At 40.0% G+C, this 17978-nt stretch overlaps 1 protein-coding gene across 10 annotated transcripts in view; it reads left to right on the top strand.

Moving 5' to 3' along the window:
• LOC144018051 (uncharacterized) overlaps positions 1-17978 on the top strand; it is a 267738-nt gene that overhangs the window by 212104 nt on the left and 37656 nt on the right. For all 10 annotated transcript variants that reach the window (XM_077520152.1, XM_077520147.1, XM_077520146.1 and 7 more), the window contains 2 exons: positions 6606-6791; positions 7010-7167. In XM_077520152.1, the coding sequence (XP_077376278.1) occupies positions 6606-6791; positions 7010-7028 (205 nt within the window). In that variant the 3' untranslated portion in view covers positions 7029-7167. The remainder of the gene's footprint in view (positions 1-6605; positions 6792-7009; positions 7168-17978) is intronic.

Below are 17978 nucleotides of genomic sequence, written 5' to 3'. Positions count from 1 at the left end.
GTGCTTTTCTATGTTCTGGTTTACCCAGGCGATGGCTAGTGGGCGGAGCCTCGTGAATAACATGTTGGGCATCATGATCATCATTATTGAGTATTGAGGTGCAGCTGCAGCTGAAGGACGGCATCGGATTAGTATTCTGCATTGCTCGCCCCAATAGTTTGTGAATTCCTCTTCTCGTGTCTGCTACTTTTTGGTACTTACAGTTTTTGTTTTTTGTTTTCATATTCCCATGCAGCAACGTGAGTAATGAACCACATGCTGCTTCACCAAAGCATTATTATCCGCTCGCAATGTCACAGCCCGCCCTGGTAAAAATGACGCCTCGGTGATGAGATGCACTGCAGGTGGATCGACTCTTATCTCTTCGCTTGTGTGCTGCGGTGGGATTTGAAAGGCCGGTCAAAGCGGCGGTCTTGAGCTCAGCGGTGGGAATTGTGAGGTGTGCGGATTGCGGGGAAGGGTCACGCGCGCGTGTCGGCCGTCTGTTGCGTTTTGTAGCCTTGCTGAACGTGAAACCTGAGCTGATCGATACTCTCACGCGCACAGAAATATGAAACGGCAGTGTGCTACATAAAAGCCTGAAAAAGCGGCACGGGGTGAGAGTATAACAAAGCATGATGCATGGGGACAGCATTCACAAAATCCTGAAAAAGTGTTATGGCCGCGTGCTGCAAAACAGCCTGGAAAAAGCAGCACAGAGCGATGACAAAAAAAATACAAAACAAAAATCAGCATTTCAGCATCGCAATGGTCGTCTTGTGCAAGTGTCTGATTAAAAGGAGCGTTGAAACCAAAAATGGCGAAAAGGGCAACAACAACTCCGTGTCTCTCCTGCAGCGCTAATTTGCATCCGCTTTGCTCTCTTTTTCAAATCACGCTGTTTCCCCACTCGAAATTGCACGACGCGACAAAAGCAGGCTGCGGCAATCTCCAAATCAGATCTTCCTCTTAAACGATAACCCAGCGTCCCGCCGCCAAATGATAAATCGGCTGTCTCGGCCCGGGAATCCCAAGCACGGCGCATTTTCATTCCAATCCATAAAGCCGCACTCAGGATTTGTCGTTCTCCTCAGCTTCCAATCATCTCCGGCTCTCTGTGAGAGCGCTACTCTGCCGTAACGTTGTTCACTTCTCTCAAGTCTGAGCTCTCTTTTTCAGCCTTTGGTGTGGCACGCTGCCATTACGCTCTGACTTCAAGACATTATGAAAAAGAGGCACAGACTAAGATGAGTCAATCCTGTGACAGGAATGTGCTATAACCTGGACAAGAGGCACGTACGTCATCATGCCATTTCTCTGCTAGCTGTAACGTTATTGGTTTCTCTCATTCTATGCTGCTTCTTAAAATTCTGAAAAAGGGGCACGTTTTGTGTAGTACACTCCTGTCATGCTTTACTTTCAAACCTTGACCAAAAAAAAAAAAAAAAGCGCAGAGCAAGTGGAAGTGTAACAGTAGTGTGCTACACAAAAGCCTGACAAGTAGAACTGGCTACCACCTGAAAAAGAGGCACAGAATAAGAGAAGTGAACTACACTAAAGCAGAACAGAAGGAAGATGTTTTTTCAGTTTCACTGACCGGAGTCAATCAGCTATGATTTCAAACCTGCTGGGAAAAAAAAAACTTTGAATTAAGCTGTTTTGTTCACTTCTCCCGCTCTGTGCTCCTTTTCAGGCTCTTCAAGTCAAAGCATTATCACAAGCGCGTGAAGAAGCACGAGTGAGGTCCACATCTCACAACGATACAATTGACTTATTCTATGCATCTTTTTCTGGCTTTTGTGAAGCGTATTTTGGTGTATCCAAACTTTTTTTTGCCACAATTCTGCTCTAAATTCCTCATTCATCAGACTTTTAACTCATTCACTCGCAGCCATTTTCACATTGCGCAATCCCGTTCGCTCCCGGCTGTTTTACTGAATTTTGACTGATTTTGCAAGGCCCACAAAATATTATGTTCAATTGTTATAAAAGCATGGAACCTATCAAAAGAAAGATGAAAGTCTCTTCTTTCATCAGGAAAAAAAAGTATGTTTCTATCTGGTTCCGTTTTGCAGCAATTAGCATTCGAAGAGAGCTAAGTTTAATCAATTTTCACAAATCTATTTAAAATTGTAAGTAATTTAGCTTTTTTTCTCGATGGCCCTGGTTGTTCTCCTTTGCTCTGCTGCCACCTGATGGCCATTTGTGTAATAACTACCATTTCTGCAACCGTTCTTTGCAGTTGAGAGGCTGCACCAAAGCCTTCTGTATGCTCTAGCATAAAAAAACAAAACAAAACAAAACAAAAAAAGCGTATAAACACTTCTTTGGGACACTTAAAACATAAAAAAAAAACGTATTTACACGTTATTGGGAGCAAATGAGTTAAAAGACAAAACATGACAGCAGATGCTACAGTAAGTGTCTCTCAGAAACAGGAAATATCCTGGACTCTGTCTCGCACGGTAGGGTTAAGCGCAATTGTCCACGCCCCTGCCGTGAGTGTAAATAGGCAACAACAACAAAAAAACATTGTTTTCTCACTGTGTCGCCTTCCAATCGCCTGTTCACAATCTTTTTTTTTTTTTTTTCCCACCCGCTGCCTCGACCGGAGCCGACCGGGTTGTCCACGGGGAATCATCCACCCTCTCCCACATAGCTAAAGGTCACGCAGCGAGCAGCAGAGGTATGGCTTTTAAATGCGCCGCTGCCCTTTTGTGGCGTCTGAAGCGGGGACGCAAGTGCATTCTCCTCACACGCGGACGAGGAGAACGCCATTGACAGCAGTTCAAAAGGGCAATCGGACAGATAATTCAGTACAAATTCTCGCTTGAGATTGATGACTCGCAGCGTCTCTCAGATTCTATCAATATGTTTCACCTGGCGCTTAGCGTTTGGGTTAAATACATGCTAACATGCTAATTTAAAGTTTTGAATGCTGTGATGTGGTAGTTTTGCCTCATCGTCACTTCAGTCAACATCTATTCACCCAATGCTTGTCAACTTGTACTTCTATTTACGTCCCACTAGGGTTGCCAACTGTCCCGTATTATCCGGGACTTACCGTATTTTGGGCTAAATTTTTATGTCCCGTACGGGACATCTAAAGTGCCGTGAAATATTTCTCTGTTCTTTCAGAAAATGCAGCATACGGCAACTTTGCCATTTTTGGACCACGGCGGCTCCCGTAGGTTGCGAGGAAGTTGCTCATAGCCAATAAAATGAGTCGCTGGGTGTCACGTGAAGTAACTTCCTTTCACGTTTGAGATTGACAGCTAAAGTTAGCCAATGACAACCGGGATGGGGGATGGGGACGGTCCGACTCGGTTCCTTTGACATACGAATCGACTTCCGCGTTAGCCAGAACGCGCTCGGACGCCTGCCGAGTCTGACCGCGGACGTCACATTTATGTAGCAAGCTGGGTCTGCCTCTGCCGTTGCCTTTTTGTGGATTAAAAAAAATATGTGATGCAAAGCGACGTATTGCAACGGGAGCCGCCAATACGTCTCGTCCAGGCTGACACAGTTGACATATCGCTGGAATTCCTGTAAGTCCCTTGCTTTCACATGGGAAAGATGGACGTTCCACATAGAACCCGACGTACTCTTTGCTCGTAAAACGGAACAATTACGGCAAATAATGAGTTGTAAAGTACAGGACATTGAATTGTGTATGCTGCGCAATTGTGTCAATTCTAAAACAACCTACTAGCGGACGATAACTCGCTTTTAAATGTTAATATTTCTTGCCAGTCACAAATCCTTCTGCACTCTCCGCCATTTTGAAATTTGAATAGTTCTTTCGGCTCGAAAAATCTAAATAAATTCCCAGTTGTCCCAGTGGAAAATACGACATGAAATGTGCAATTTACCATAATTTCAATACCACATGAAGGCAGCACTATTCCTGGATATCTTCCACTTTTCATCAATCACTTCGGTTGGTATTTTTTCTGTTTGTCTTGTAGTCACTTTACATTTACTCACTCATTGGTCATTTGAAGAAGGTAAACATAACATAGTTTGTCTTTAAAACCAGTAGGTTTTGGCAACATTAGCAGTTAGCTTTTTGACGTTGCTAAATGCTAACATGCTAATTTGAAGTTCTACATGAGGTGGGACATGGTCAGTTAGCCACGTGTTGCGTATCCATGTGTAGCCATAACAAGCTGTATAGATAGAAACCACAGATTGTGCAGAAATGTGTCACATAAAATTAGCAAAGAATATATACATACAGTACAGGACTAATGAATAAGTACTGACATTGATGCACGCAGAACATTTTCAGAATAAATTCCCTTTGGCACACATCCTGTCCGGGCCAACATTCTGTCGTAAAATATGCCTCCAAAGTTGTTCTAAAGTCATAATTTCAGACGGTTAATCACATAGTTGGACTTTGCATAATACGATCTTAGGCCAATGTGACACAGATGTTGCCTTTAGTCACACTCGATTCTATAAATGTCAGCGACTCATCACCAACGACAGTCCAGATGCTCTTCTATGGCGCCATTATCATCAGCGTCAACGCCGTCAACGCACAAATAATCATTAAAGCAGCAATGAGGCCCTTCCGCCCTCGTTTTCAGAGCAAAGCCTCAAAATGAACAAACTATTACAATGTAGCACGCCCAAATTAGGTAGTATTGCCCAAAGGTCATTGCATTTTGACCTCAAGTCTGAGTTTCTAAAGAGACGAGCCTTTCAACCCAGAATGGCTGAATTCCTGTTCCTGTTCACCCATGAGGTCTTCAGACTTTCTCTTGCACCCTTTTATGGTAGACATGTTAACTCTGTTTATGCTAGTCTGAGTCCCTTCCACCGTATTATCACAACATTTATGGCCACACATAGCTATGGATCCTTTATGGGGATTAATAAACGTCACACAGTGTGAAACTGTCAATATTCCAGAGTTGTTTGCAGCATTTGTTAATTTGTCTCATATTTCTTCCTCAACCTTGTGACGGTTGCGCTCTCACCGTGCATATAAACGAGATGACTGCTAATCAAAACCTGCATTAATGCACACTTGGTTAATAACTGATGTTCAGGCAAGTGCATCAAACATTTGGAAATATGTCACGGGATTATGGCTAGCTCATTCGTGCAGAAATTAATTCCTCAATTTATTTATAAAGGGTTAAATGGCACTAAATGACGTCGGCTAACTGTCGTCGTGACTCACTTAAGCTAAATCTCTATTTTAAGTAATTTTAACACTTGTACTATAAAAAATAAATAAAATCAGGGTGGCTTTTTGAGTCTATGGCTACTCGGATTTCAAAAGGACAGTAAAAAGGACAGTAGAAAATTTAAGAAAAATATCGTAAAAAAAAAAAAAGAATTAAGAAAAATACAGTAAAATAAGAAAATTATTCCTTCAAATAAGCAAAATTATGTGCCAACAAAACAAGAAAAATTTACTTAAATTAACCTGTAAGATTTAGAAAAATAAGTAAATAATACTATTTCCATATCAACCACAGCGGTCTTGAAAATAGTATTTTTATACCAAAAAACAAAAAACAAAAAAAAACAAAAAAGTTTATATTGACTTTTCCCAAGCTGTAATAAATAGAATTGTTTTATTAAAATTCATATGCATTGTTTTACTTGTGGATAACTTTGCTTGAGTGTCAAGCAGGGAAGTAACAGGTCACATTTTTGGAACGTCAACAAAACAGTCGGATAGGTCAGTCAAACTTTATTAATAGATTACAAACCAGCTTTCTGACAACTCCATTCACTCCCAAAATGAATAAACAGCTGTTTTATTATTTTCTCTGGGGTAAAGTATTAGTATTAGCTAGCGTTCCAAGATGGCGGGATCTTCTGCGCATGCGCGTCACCGATCGTGCAGGGTCATCGAAAGCGTCTTGACAACAATATTGATCCGTGTATACGGCGCACTGGATTATAAGGCGCATGGTCAGCTTTTGAAAAAATTGAAAGGCTTTTAGGTGCGCCTTATAGTCGTGAAAATACGGTAATTATAGACAAAATCTTAACTTTTTATTGCTATAATGGGCTAAATAAGTGAAGGATCCCTTTAAAACTGGCTGTTAACACTCAAGGCGAAGACAACGTGATCAAATAAGATAATGAAGTAAAACGTATCTAAAGATAAGCACAATGATCATGTCTGACAATTTCATTTTAAGTAAAAAAAAAAAAAAAAAAAAACTTGTCAAGGCAAAATGAGCAATTTAGGTTAAATTTAGGAAATTGTATCTTAGTTAAGATTTCGGTTTCTGCAGTGTATCAGCCTTTGGTCTATTGCGTAATACGAAAGTCTGGGCATGTGCACAAGCGGCAGATCCAAAATTAGGAACGTTTGGCCTTGGTGGAGGTCTGCACTCAGCGTCCCACCACCTGCACTTGTGCTACCAGGAAATTAAAAGTCAGAGTTACTTGCAGGAGGTATTTAGCTTATGAAAGTGGTGATCCAAATGAGGGCTAATGGGCCTTGGCGGAGGGTCGCGCTCCACTCAATGTCATCGCGTTCAGCTGTGTTTGTGCGTCAGATGGAAAATAATATGGAGGATGGCGGGGACATGAATTAATACTGTTTACTTGTGATGTTAATTGTGTGTTGCCATGCGTGTTTTTGCTTTAAGTGTGTGTGTGTGTGAGACTAGCGAGACGCAAGAAGACGAAGACGAAGACGAAGACGGTCCTGCCGCAGTCGGGGAAAACATCTGCTCTTCATCAGGCCCGATGAGCCGGCGAGGCCGCAAGCGAGCTGGCGCAGATGGCGGCGAGGTCTCCGCACAATGGGCCTTGCCAACAATCGGCAGCCACCCGTATGCCCACCAGCACACACACACGACTGCCCCGACACACGCACACACGCATGCTCATGCACGGAAAGCCGTGATTTTAATGGGTAGTGGCGTAAAACTCCCTCACACAACTTGTGATCACACCGGATTCGTCATAGTTGTGTTTAGTGAAGCAGCAGCAAAATTCTTGAGGAAATTTTGTATTTTGGTACTGGATACACAGCAATGATGTCATTCAGACCAGGTAAGAGGGGATGAGTTGTATCTCGACGAGGGAAGATGACTACACAACTAAAGGGACGAAAGTACCTGAAGGCATCACACCTGACAGATGTACTGGACAACTTTGAGTATCACCGGCATTGCAACCATGAAGAGGCAGCTCATATATTAGCAAGTAAGTAAGTAAGTCATTTTTTATGAGATGAACTCAAAGATCTAAATTTTTTTACCACATACATAATAGGGATGTAACGATATCCAAACATCACGATACGATATTATCACGATATGAAGTTCACAATACGATAATTCTCACGATATTGTGGGGGCGTTAAAAAAAGATCACAATATTGTAAAAAAAAAAAAAGAGCTCATACTAAAAAAAAGAAAAAAGCATAAGCAAAAGCAAGCGCTTTCGTACATAACAGCAATACATATAAACCACCTACAATCTCTAATAACAATATTGAGGCACTTACTTGCTCATGCAAGCACACATTGATCGCTTCACAAGCAAATTCGGTTCCCCTTCATCTGACAATTAGCATATATTTTAAACATAGAAGGCCAAAACATCCCTAATGAAAATTAAATTGCACTAATAAACTAGCCACTAGAGGGTGCTAGAACTGCACAAATGGAAATCAACCTCACTTTTTGTAACAAATGTGTTCCTTTTAAATATTGTGAACAATGACGACGACGATATTGTGGCAGTTTTAATATCACGATATCACGATATTGCCCCTCGCGACATCCCTAATACACGATATCACTATTTCTCTCAAATATTGTTCACAAACCAGTCTAAATCTGTGACAGTGGGCACTTCTCCTTTGCCGAGATAATCCATCCCACCTGAAGTTTTGTTTTGGTTTTCTGGGCCCCCATGTCCCCCATAAGACAAAACTGCACCTGTCAGAGTCGCTGCATTCGAGGATGGTCGAAAATCGGATATATCCGAGTTGGTTTTTCCCAATTCCGACCTGAAAGCGGTCGAGGCGAAAGTAAACAACCAAAATGGCGGATAGTGATAAATTGTTTATTATTTTGGTCCTCAAAACTCATGTTGACCTTCAGCAAACTTACCTTCTCGCAATTTTGCTTCATTTATTATTTTTATATTATTTCATGAGCATTCCATACAGTTAAGTATTTCGTCGTATAATTTCCTCCTACGACCTCCCTGACTTCGCAAGCGGAATTTCCGAGTCCAAGGGGGCGTTCCCGTAAACACTTCCTGGTTTGAAAAATCCGACTTCCGACCATCCTCGAATGCAGCATTAGTTACACACTAATCATGGTGTCTAATCAGCATCTTGATATTGCACACCTGTGAGGTAGCAGGTTGGATTATCTTGGCAAAGGAGAAGTGCTCACTTTACATATTTGGACTGGTTTCTGAACAATATTTGAGAAAAATTGTGATATTGCGTATTTGGAAGAAGTTTCAGATCTTTGAGTTCATTGCATGAAAAATGGGAGCAAAAACAAAAGTGTTGCGTTTATATTTTTGTTGAGTATTTTATTAAAAAAAAAAAAACTATTCTGGCCACTGGAAGAGATACAAACCACTGAAAACAAGACAAGACAGCTCCTTGCAATGCACAAAGGGATCCACCTCAATTCTACTTTCCTAAAAAGTCGATTATATATCAAGATGTAGAAACAAGAAAGCACAAAAAAAAAGTATGTTTTTCTGTGTTTTGAAGACATAAATTCAAACTCCCCTACATGAGTACGAGCGAGGCTGCGGTGGTACAGTCCAGGCGGGATTTGCGCCAAAGCCGCAGCAGCCCAAGAACTGGAAAAGTCCCGGAATGATGGCACAAATCCGTACGATGACAAATAACCTCTTTGAAGTCACACCGCAGCGAATAGGATCCCATTTGGCTATTTTCAAGTAAGACGAGGGGAGCTTAAAACTAAAAAAAAACTTAAAAAAAAAAAAAAACATAGAGCCCCTCCACTGTGTCACGGTGCTCGTTTTAGTCATGTCGAAGCTGTGAGCAAAGAGGGCGGCCGCGTGCTTATCTAAATAAGAGTGTCACGCTTGTTCATTTTGATACTTTCCCGCAAACAATACTCGCCTCGACAAGGCGTCCGAGGGGCTCATGCAAACAATCACGTCGGCCTCCCCCTTCCCATCATGCATCACAATTCTGCACGCGTGCAGGTGCAGGCATAAACTTAGCAAGGCGCCGCGGCGGCCACAAATTGAAATGGACTTGCGGAGAAATGAGCAATTTCCCAGTGGAAGGATTGCAAAGTTGGCGAGGCCGTCGCCGGCTGACCTGTCATCAATCACCTGGCGGCGCGGCGCCAAAGCCGCAAAGGCTGCTGGGAGGCGCGCCTGCGCTTGGGGACGAACCACCTGAAAGCGCACGCGGCTCGATAGTGCGTTTCGTTGGCCTAAATCGCTTTAATTTTCTAATCACGGTGTACTTTAAAATGCTTCGACATGTAAAATAGTCATACGGATTATTATAAACATCAGTCAAGAGAGATTTTTTTTTTTTTTAAACAAAATAGGTATCACCATGTCATTTTGATTAATTGGTACGCAGCGTTTTAGAAAAAAAAAAGAAGAAAAACAGCTCAATGACTTCTTGGTTGAAATTATATAAAATTCAAAAGAACAACAAAAATGGAAAGTCCTACCCCTCAAAAAAAAAAAAAAAAAATTGAAAATAGGATTTAAAGTAATGTTTTTCTATTTAAGATACAAAGAAAAAACTGTGGAGTTACATTTAAAAAAATATATTTTATTTTTGATATAAAGAAAAAAAAACTACAAAAAAATACATACAAAAATAAAAAACAATCACGCAAAAAAAAACGCCATGTTTGGAGACATACCAACCACATCAAACTTAACACAAAAAAAAGTTTTTTTTTTTTTTTGTTTTTTAATGTAAAATATTATAATTTTGGGGGTTATAATCACTGCTTATTATTATTATTATTATTATTATTATTATAATTATTTTTATTTTTTTTATTTTTTTTTACTTTGCATGTAAAGTGTTAAAATCTCAAAATGTAGTTCCTGCTTGGACTTCAAGGAGATCAAAAATCAACAATTAAAATTTATACTTTTCTGTTTACATTCAACAAAACTGAAATGATTAGTTATGCTTTTGGATAATAAGGAAGGCATAACTTTACACGCATAACTTTACACGCAGTAACAGCAAAAAAAACTCAACAAAGAAATTAACATCAGCGTTAATAGTTTTGTCATATATATATATATATATATATATATATATATATATATATATATATATATATATATATATATATATATATATATATATATATATATGCACACATTGACACATGATGTCAATTGAACAGCAACCATATGCAGCTTGAACAAGCCACACATAAACACATTTTTATAAGGCATTGCAGAGTTTTAAAAATAAAAAAATAAAAAAAGCCTTTTCTTGGTTTTGATGTTAAAGAAAGTATCTGCACCAGCCACCACCGAGCGGTAATGAATTCTGTTTACCAGCCAACAGGTGCCAAGACAGCTTGAACTGCAAATTCATTGTGCAGTCTCTCCAGTTAGCATGAAAATACTGTACATGGAGGCTAAGTTGCCATATTCCGCTTGCGTAACTGCAGCCCGAGTCTTGAAGCGCCCTCGCTTGGCATTCTTTTTTTTTTTCTTTTCCTTCTTCTTCTTCTTCTTCTTCTGAGCCGCTCATGGTGCCAAATCTATTTCTGACAGCCTGCCAGCGTAGTTCATGTCATTCACATCCACACGCCCTCAAGCTGGGAAAACATTGAGAGCAGAAGAGCTGCAATTTCATGGAGTTTAGAGGGGATTTCAAAGCGGGAAACTGGACTTTGTGCTTTTTTTTTTTTTTTTTTAAACTGTATGAGAAAGTCATGTCTCATTGGAGCGTCATCAAAATGATGCATGTAACATAACGTCCCATCCCTAAAATGTCTTTATTCAGTTTGTGTGAGAAAACACTCAAAGTTGAACCAAATACTCTATATATTATATTCATTAATGATTAATTAACTTTTCAATATTCATAATTTTGGTTTAGAATCTGCCATTTAGGGTCATATTGCCCCCTTTATTAAAGGATACCTCTCTGAATGTTTGTTTGTTTTATAAATTCGACTCAACTCAGCGTTAGTTTCACGAAGCTTCTTCAAATTTGGTGGATGCGTAAGTACACCCACGTAGAAAAGTATCAGAAACCCACTCCCTATTAGCTACTTTTTTAAAGGTCTATCATAAGTAGTTTTCTGGAAGCTAGACAGCTTTATTTATTCAGCACTTAATACACAAGGTAACTTAATGTGCTTCCCACAAGGTACCTAAAAGCTTTATATAAGCTTTATGCTTCTTCCTGCCAGCCCTTTTTCTTTTCGGTTATCATATGTTAAAATTGTATGTTGAAATGTTTGTTTGTCACAATGCTGTCCGAAAGGAAAAAAAAAAGAACAAATACAGACACAACAGCAAAATTACTCAAAGAACGTGCACTGACCAACATTTGAAAACAGCAACAGAAGACCTTACATTTAAAAGTAAAGAAATAAAAATAATAAAATGTTTCTAAAATTACTGTTTGAAAGAGAAAAATAAAATAATAAATAGGTAAATCTGTAAGTTTTTAACCTGGTCAAAAACATTTACTCTTGGGGCAGCTTCTTCTATTTGCGAGCAGCATAACATCAAAATGCAGCTTCACCATGTTTGCTTTGAACTCTGAGCACCAGTAATTGACCCAAGTCTACAGACATTGAAATAACCCAAAAAAGTAAAAAAAAACATAAGTAAAATAAAAAAACAGAATCCTGTCGAATTTGTTTTGAAAAAGGAGCCCATGAAAAAGTAAAAAAAAAAATAATAATCAAAATAAATCCTGTAGAATTTGTTTTGAAAAAGGAGCCCATGAAAAAAGTAAAAAAAACAAAAAAAAGAAAAAAACAAAAAAATCAAAATAAATCCTGTAGAATTTGTTTTGAAAAAGGAGCCCATGAAAAAAGTAAAAAAAAAAAAAAAAGATAAAATAAATAAAAAAAAAAAAAAAGTCAAAATAAATCCTGTAGAATTTGTTTTGAAAAAGGAGCCCATGAAAAAAGTAAAAATAAAAATAAGATAAAAAAAAAAGTAAAAAAAATCCTGTAGAATTTGTTTTGAAAAAGGAGCTCATGAAAAAAGTAAAAAAAAAAAAAGATAAAAAAAAAAAATAAGGTAAAAAAAAATCCTGTAGAATTTGTTTTGAAAAAGGAGCCCATGAAGCTCTTTATACCTGGCAGAATGACATTTAAAATTAGAAGGTACTGCTATCATGAGTTGACCTCTAGTCTAAAGAAATCATGCTTGAAAAGAAAAAGACCACCATTTTAGTTTTAAGTATGTACTTAGTATGTAATTTAGAGCAGAACAGTTGAAGTGGTGATTCTATACACTCCTTCCAAGGTGAATTGAAGTGAACTGCTTGGTGGAATCGTGATTATTGGTTCTGGGGGGGGGGGTGTCCCGTGACAAGCGTTGGCCTACACTTGTGACATTTGGCCAGCCAAACCAAACGTGGAACTTTATTCAGAATTTCTCAAGCTGCACTTGGAGCTTTTATGACTTATTGTTGGCATTTGGAACTATAAGTTGAAAAGGACAGGAGAGAAAATTGCGAGCAATACATCATTGCCAAACGTCAGGAGTGAACCTTTTTTTTTTTTTCTTTCTTTTTGTCCATGAAACGCGGCATAGTTTTTGATAGCGAACTGCTGTGTTGGCTCATGTTATTTAATGGATGACTCAATGTCCTAGTTTCCAAGTCTTGTGATGATTAACAGGGACATTGTGTCGGTCGACAACAAACAACTACACAATGCCCGTGTTGTGATCCCATAGGACATTTGCTTGAATTAATGTCTTTGACTCACACAGTGTTCCTGACCTCAGAGGAACAAGCACTTTTTTTTCTTTTTTTCTTTTTTTTTACTTGTACTAATGGTGACTTTGCAGCACTGGCTGACAATTCTTTTAGGTCTATTTATCATGTGACAAGAACAAATACCAAGAGAAGCAATTGTGTGACTCGACTTTGTATGGATTTAGCTTAAATCATCATCATTTCTAAGGCCGAGAGCACGGTGGCGAGAGTGTTGCGGTCACGGGTATAAACCACCCAAAATTGGCCCAGTAGTGCCCCCTGGGAATTTGGGGGGGGGGGGGGGGGGGGGGCAATTCAGCCTGTGAAGCAAGCAATTTCCACTCCGCTCCTGTATATTAAATTTGGTTGGAATGTTTTTCATAAAGTAGTCCAAAATACAAGTCAATGCCTGGAAAGACACAGAAAGTCTGCCATTTTGAATTGAGCAGCCATTTTGAGTTGAGTTTTATTTGGCAACCTAAAATTTGACCCGCTTGTCGATCGTAAGTCGACCCGCAAAGTCTCATGGACCCAGGACTGACAACAAACAAAAAATCTGCCATTTTGAATTGAGCAGCCATTTTGAGTTGAGTTTTATTTGGCAACCTAAAATTTGACCCGCTTGTCGATCGTAAGTCGACCCGCGAAGTCTCATGGACCCAGGACTGACAACAAACAAAAAATCTGCCATTTTGGTTTGAAGGATAATTAGATGGCTATTTCATTTACCCCCGCCCCCCTTTTCCCCCTCCCCCGAAAAAATGTAATTTCACAGAGCAAGTTTCACTTTGTCTATCATCAGTAGGCCTACAAAAGTTTCATTTTTTTTTCTCCCTAAAATGAATCAGGTTCCTGCGTCTGCCATTTTGGCTTGAAGTGACCAGCTTCAGCCCTTTTCACACTGCATTTAGCAGGGCGTAACATGCTATCAAAACCATTCATTGTGTATGTGGCGACTGGTAAGGGCAGGGACCGCGGAATGGAGCGTTGGTTGGAAAACGGTCATGTCTGGGGTGGCTATGTGATGTTATGTGATGTTAAGGGCTATGTGATGTCAAGAATCTTTAATCCCTTTACCTGGTCAACAGCCAATCAGATAATTCCTTGTCTATATATGCCTCCTGAGAAGTGTGTGTCTTTGTCGGATTATTGCTTCTGTTTCCTCTGTTCCTGTGTGCAGCTCTCGTTGTTTCTCACCTTTCGACGTGAATCAATAGTTTAAATTTTATTTGTGTCTGCCCTTTGAGATCCAACTCCTGAACATAAAAACATTCAGACAAATGCCTCCAATTGGAGAGGCAATGGCAGAATGTTATTTTGACGGATTTATTTCCAACTAGCGGTATAATTAAACAATCCAAGTTCCCGCCGAGCCGTGACTTTTCCTTTGCTCCTTAATTGTGTCCTCCTCCTCAAAATGAGTCAGTGCTTTTGGTTTTGGTTTTTTTAGCTTGTTGTGATGCGGTCTAACCAGTGGCAAAATTGCCGCTTTTACTTCCTGGTAGGCTGCTACGCCAATACTTCCTAATATGGGCACACTGGTGTTAAGTGCAGTGTGAAAAGGGCTTTGCATTTATTTTGGAATATTTATTTAATGCATCCCCATATAATTTGTTGGAAAATTCAGCTCCTGGAGCCAGTTTTCAACAACCAGAACTTTGAGAAATATGTCTAGACAAAAAGTCTTAAGAAGTGACGCCGGAAAAGACACAGCAAGTCTACCATTTACATTTGAAGTGGCCATTTTATAACAAACTTCCCCCTAGAAATTTTTAGTATGCAGCCTTCAAAGCCTGTTTCACTTCTCGATATGAGGTTTGTTTGACATGTCTATCCTAAACAGAGCAACAATTAAGTCTTTGGGAGCCATGCCTGAAAAGACGTAGCATGCCTGCAATTTAGGTTTAACTTCGAAGCAGCCATTTTATTTAAAAATTCTCAGATTTTTTTCCAAGCCATTTTCAGCGTGCAACTTTAAATTAAACAGTCCTGTCTCTCATTCGAAGACTCACAATAAAAGTTGCAAGGACCAATTTCCTGAAAAGCATTTAAAGGAGTCATCTTAGGTCAATTTTCATTCTTGTTTTCACATTCTGCAAACTTCCGTTCCTCTTGGTTTGATTCCAGCAATTTTCAATCGCCGCAGCTCACCTCCGTCACCCCGACAAATTAAAGTCGCCGCTGATTTTTCCCTGCGCGGTGATGCCTCGGTTGCGAACGCACCTCAGCTGCCAGAAACCTCCTCTCTATTCGGCTGGCGTCTTCCCGTCTGGCAGTCATTCAGCTCGCTTCGTAGCTCAATCGTATTAAAAAGGGCAGAAGGTGGCGCAGGAGGTGAGCAGTGACTTTGACAAAGACGCCGCGGCGGCCCACCGTCCGCTCCACCCCCCCAACGCGCTGATCCACACTCGAGCGGGCACCTCGCGTACCGCCGACGGCTGGCCGTTTAAACACACCCCACATGCGGCGCGTGCGGCTGACATTTCCTCAAGGTTGCTCCGCCGATGGCTAGCATACTTGGGGAATCGTTGTCGAGGCGTCGCGCGATGGCGATTTGCGGCCCGATTGGTCGCCTGTAACGCAATTCGAATCTATTCGGTTTGTACCGGCGAGGGCCGGTGACCTTGACTGGACGTTTCTCCTGAGGCTTTCACAATAAGTCGACTTGACTGCTCGTTTGATTGGTTGCAAGTTTTTTTTTTTTTTTTTTTTTTTTTTTTTTTTTGTGAATTTGAGCGTTCAAGGTTATTGGACTTTGGTCGCATTTAAGTTAATGCGACGAGCATGATGGAAAACAGCCAACCCTCACGATTCACAAAAAAATATGAACAAAGACCTTTGTTTTTGACGCAGATGACGATTTACCGATGTGTCAATCTGCCGCAGGTATAGCGCCAACTACTGCTGAGGAGGACTTACTCGATGTGAGATTTTTTTTTTTTTTTTTTTTTTAAATAAGCCACGAGATCAGCCTGATAGTGATACCATCCCATAATTATTGCCTATATTGATAGTTTAAATCAGGTGTATCCATTCCAAAGAGTTGCATACAGAGAAATCAAGGCAAGGGGCAATTTTACGTTTCTCACCTTTATTCATTTAGCATGCTAACGCCAAAACATCAGCGTAAGTGAAGATATGCTAAGCAATAATACAGTTATAATATACATTATATATTATAAAAATGTAAATAAATAGCAGCACACTGGACGTGTACTAAGCACATCCGAGATTCAGACTGAAGGTTCGAAACCGGTGTCCGGCCTTACTTTGTGTAGTTTGCATGTTGCACCTGCCCAACCGTGTGCTGTGATTGGCTATCAAACGGTGCAAATGGTAACTCGCTACTTGCCCGAAACCAGGTGGAATAGGCTCCAGTTTGCCTGTAAGGTTTGAAGTGGTAAAAATAAATGGATGGACATACAATATACCGGTACTAAAAAAAAAAAAAAAAAACGGAATATGAATGAATACAATATTTTTACTTGTAATTATTTAGTGAATTAAAATGGTCTACATTCATCTAACTGTGACAGCAAGCCTCGCTGACATTTAGATATTGTTTAAAAAAAAAAAAAGTGTTGCAATTTAGCATACAAGTAATCCAGCGCTTCCTATCGCTCACCATCAGCCCTGTAATTGTGTTCATCGATTCCATCTTTTTCGATGTCTGCTGTAAACGGGCTCGCTTTACCTGAGTGCATTTCTCAAAATTAAAAGCTTTTGGGTTTTAAGTTTCCCAGGTTTGAGCTCTTGACGGCCTCTCACTCAAACCCTCAGAGAGAGAGAGAGAGACGTCTCCGATTGAAGTGATTCGTTATTGATTTTTTTTTTTCCTTCCCTCCGAAATAACCCTCAGCAAGGAGGAGGCTCCTGTGCTAATTTGGACAGCAAGTACAAATGTGGTGATGTCCAGAAATGTGCTTGCAAACCTATTTCACATGTAGCATTGAAACCCTAACCATGGCTTTAGCGGCCTACCTTGAAACCATAATCCTTTTATGGAACCCGAACCGTTCTTTCATAACCCAATCCTAGCTTGAAACGTTAATTTTAAATCACAGCCCTGAAGAGCTAAGATGGCTTTTAGACCAAAATCATGACCTGAAATTAGAAACACTAACTTGCGTTTGAAACCCTAACTAACCATTTTTTCTCAAATCTTATTTTGAAACAATATTATGGAACCATGACCCTATCTTTCCTTCTTTTTTTTTGGAACCCTACTTACAAACCATAACCCTTCATTTAAACCTTCACCGTGTCTTGAATCCCTTGTTTGAATCCCAACCCTGATTTGAAACCATACTTTCAAACCCTAGTTCTGTCTCGGAATCTTACTTATAACCATAACCCGATCTCGAAAGCCCTGTTTGAAACCCAACCTTTTCTTGAAAGCCTACATTTAAACCTCTTTTTAAACTATAACTGTGGCTTGAAACCCTAACTTAAAACTTAACACTGGCTTGATAACTACTTCAAAATCATAAACCCAAAGCCAGGTTTGAAACTGCACAACTCTAATTTGAAACCCGACTACAACGTTATGCTACTTTGACATCCTAACCCTTGTTTGAAACCTTAACTCAAAACTTGAAACCCTTGTTTGAAACCTTATCCCCCCCCCCCAAGTAAATTCCTGAGGAAAATCCACCTGTTTTTATCCATGTCAGGTGGCGGCCATTTTGCCATGTCATCAGAGGGCTCACCTTGCACACGTCACATGATCAAACCCAGGTAATCCGTGATTGGTCATTACCTGAGCCCTTTGGCTCTGTGATGTCATTTTCAGTTGACAGTAAATGACAAAATGACAAATGACAAAATCATCCTCCAGCCGCATCATTCTTTTTCTTGACATGAATTATAAAGACACCAGCTCATCTTTTTTTTTTCTTCTTCTTCTTTGTTTGTCTCCTTCAATGCACTCGAATGCTTTGGGGGTCGGCTGGCTATTTGTCGTCCTGCCTGTCAGGCGCTTTTGCCTTTGTTGTGGTCCTTCTATTGCTTTTTAACACGGGAGACGGCCACCATGGTCCTCTTCCTCCTGCTCGTCTTCCTCCTGCTATCTACT

The sequence above is a fragment of the Festucalex cinctus genome, chromosome 4 (assembly GCF_051991245.1).
Source record: "Festucalex cinctus isolate MCC-2025b chromosome 4, RoL_Fcin_1.0, whole genome shotgun sequence".
Taxonomy (NCBI): domain Eukaryota; kingdom Metazoa; phylum Chordata; class Actinopteri; order Syngnathiformes; family Syngnathidae; genus Festucalex; species Festucalex cinctus.
This window is presented reverse-complemented; position numbering and strand designations above follow the sequence as displayed.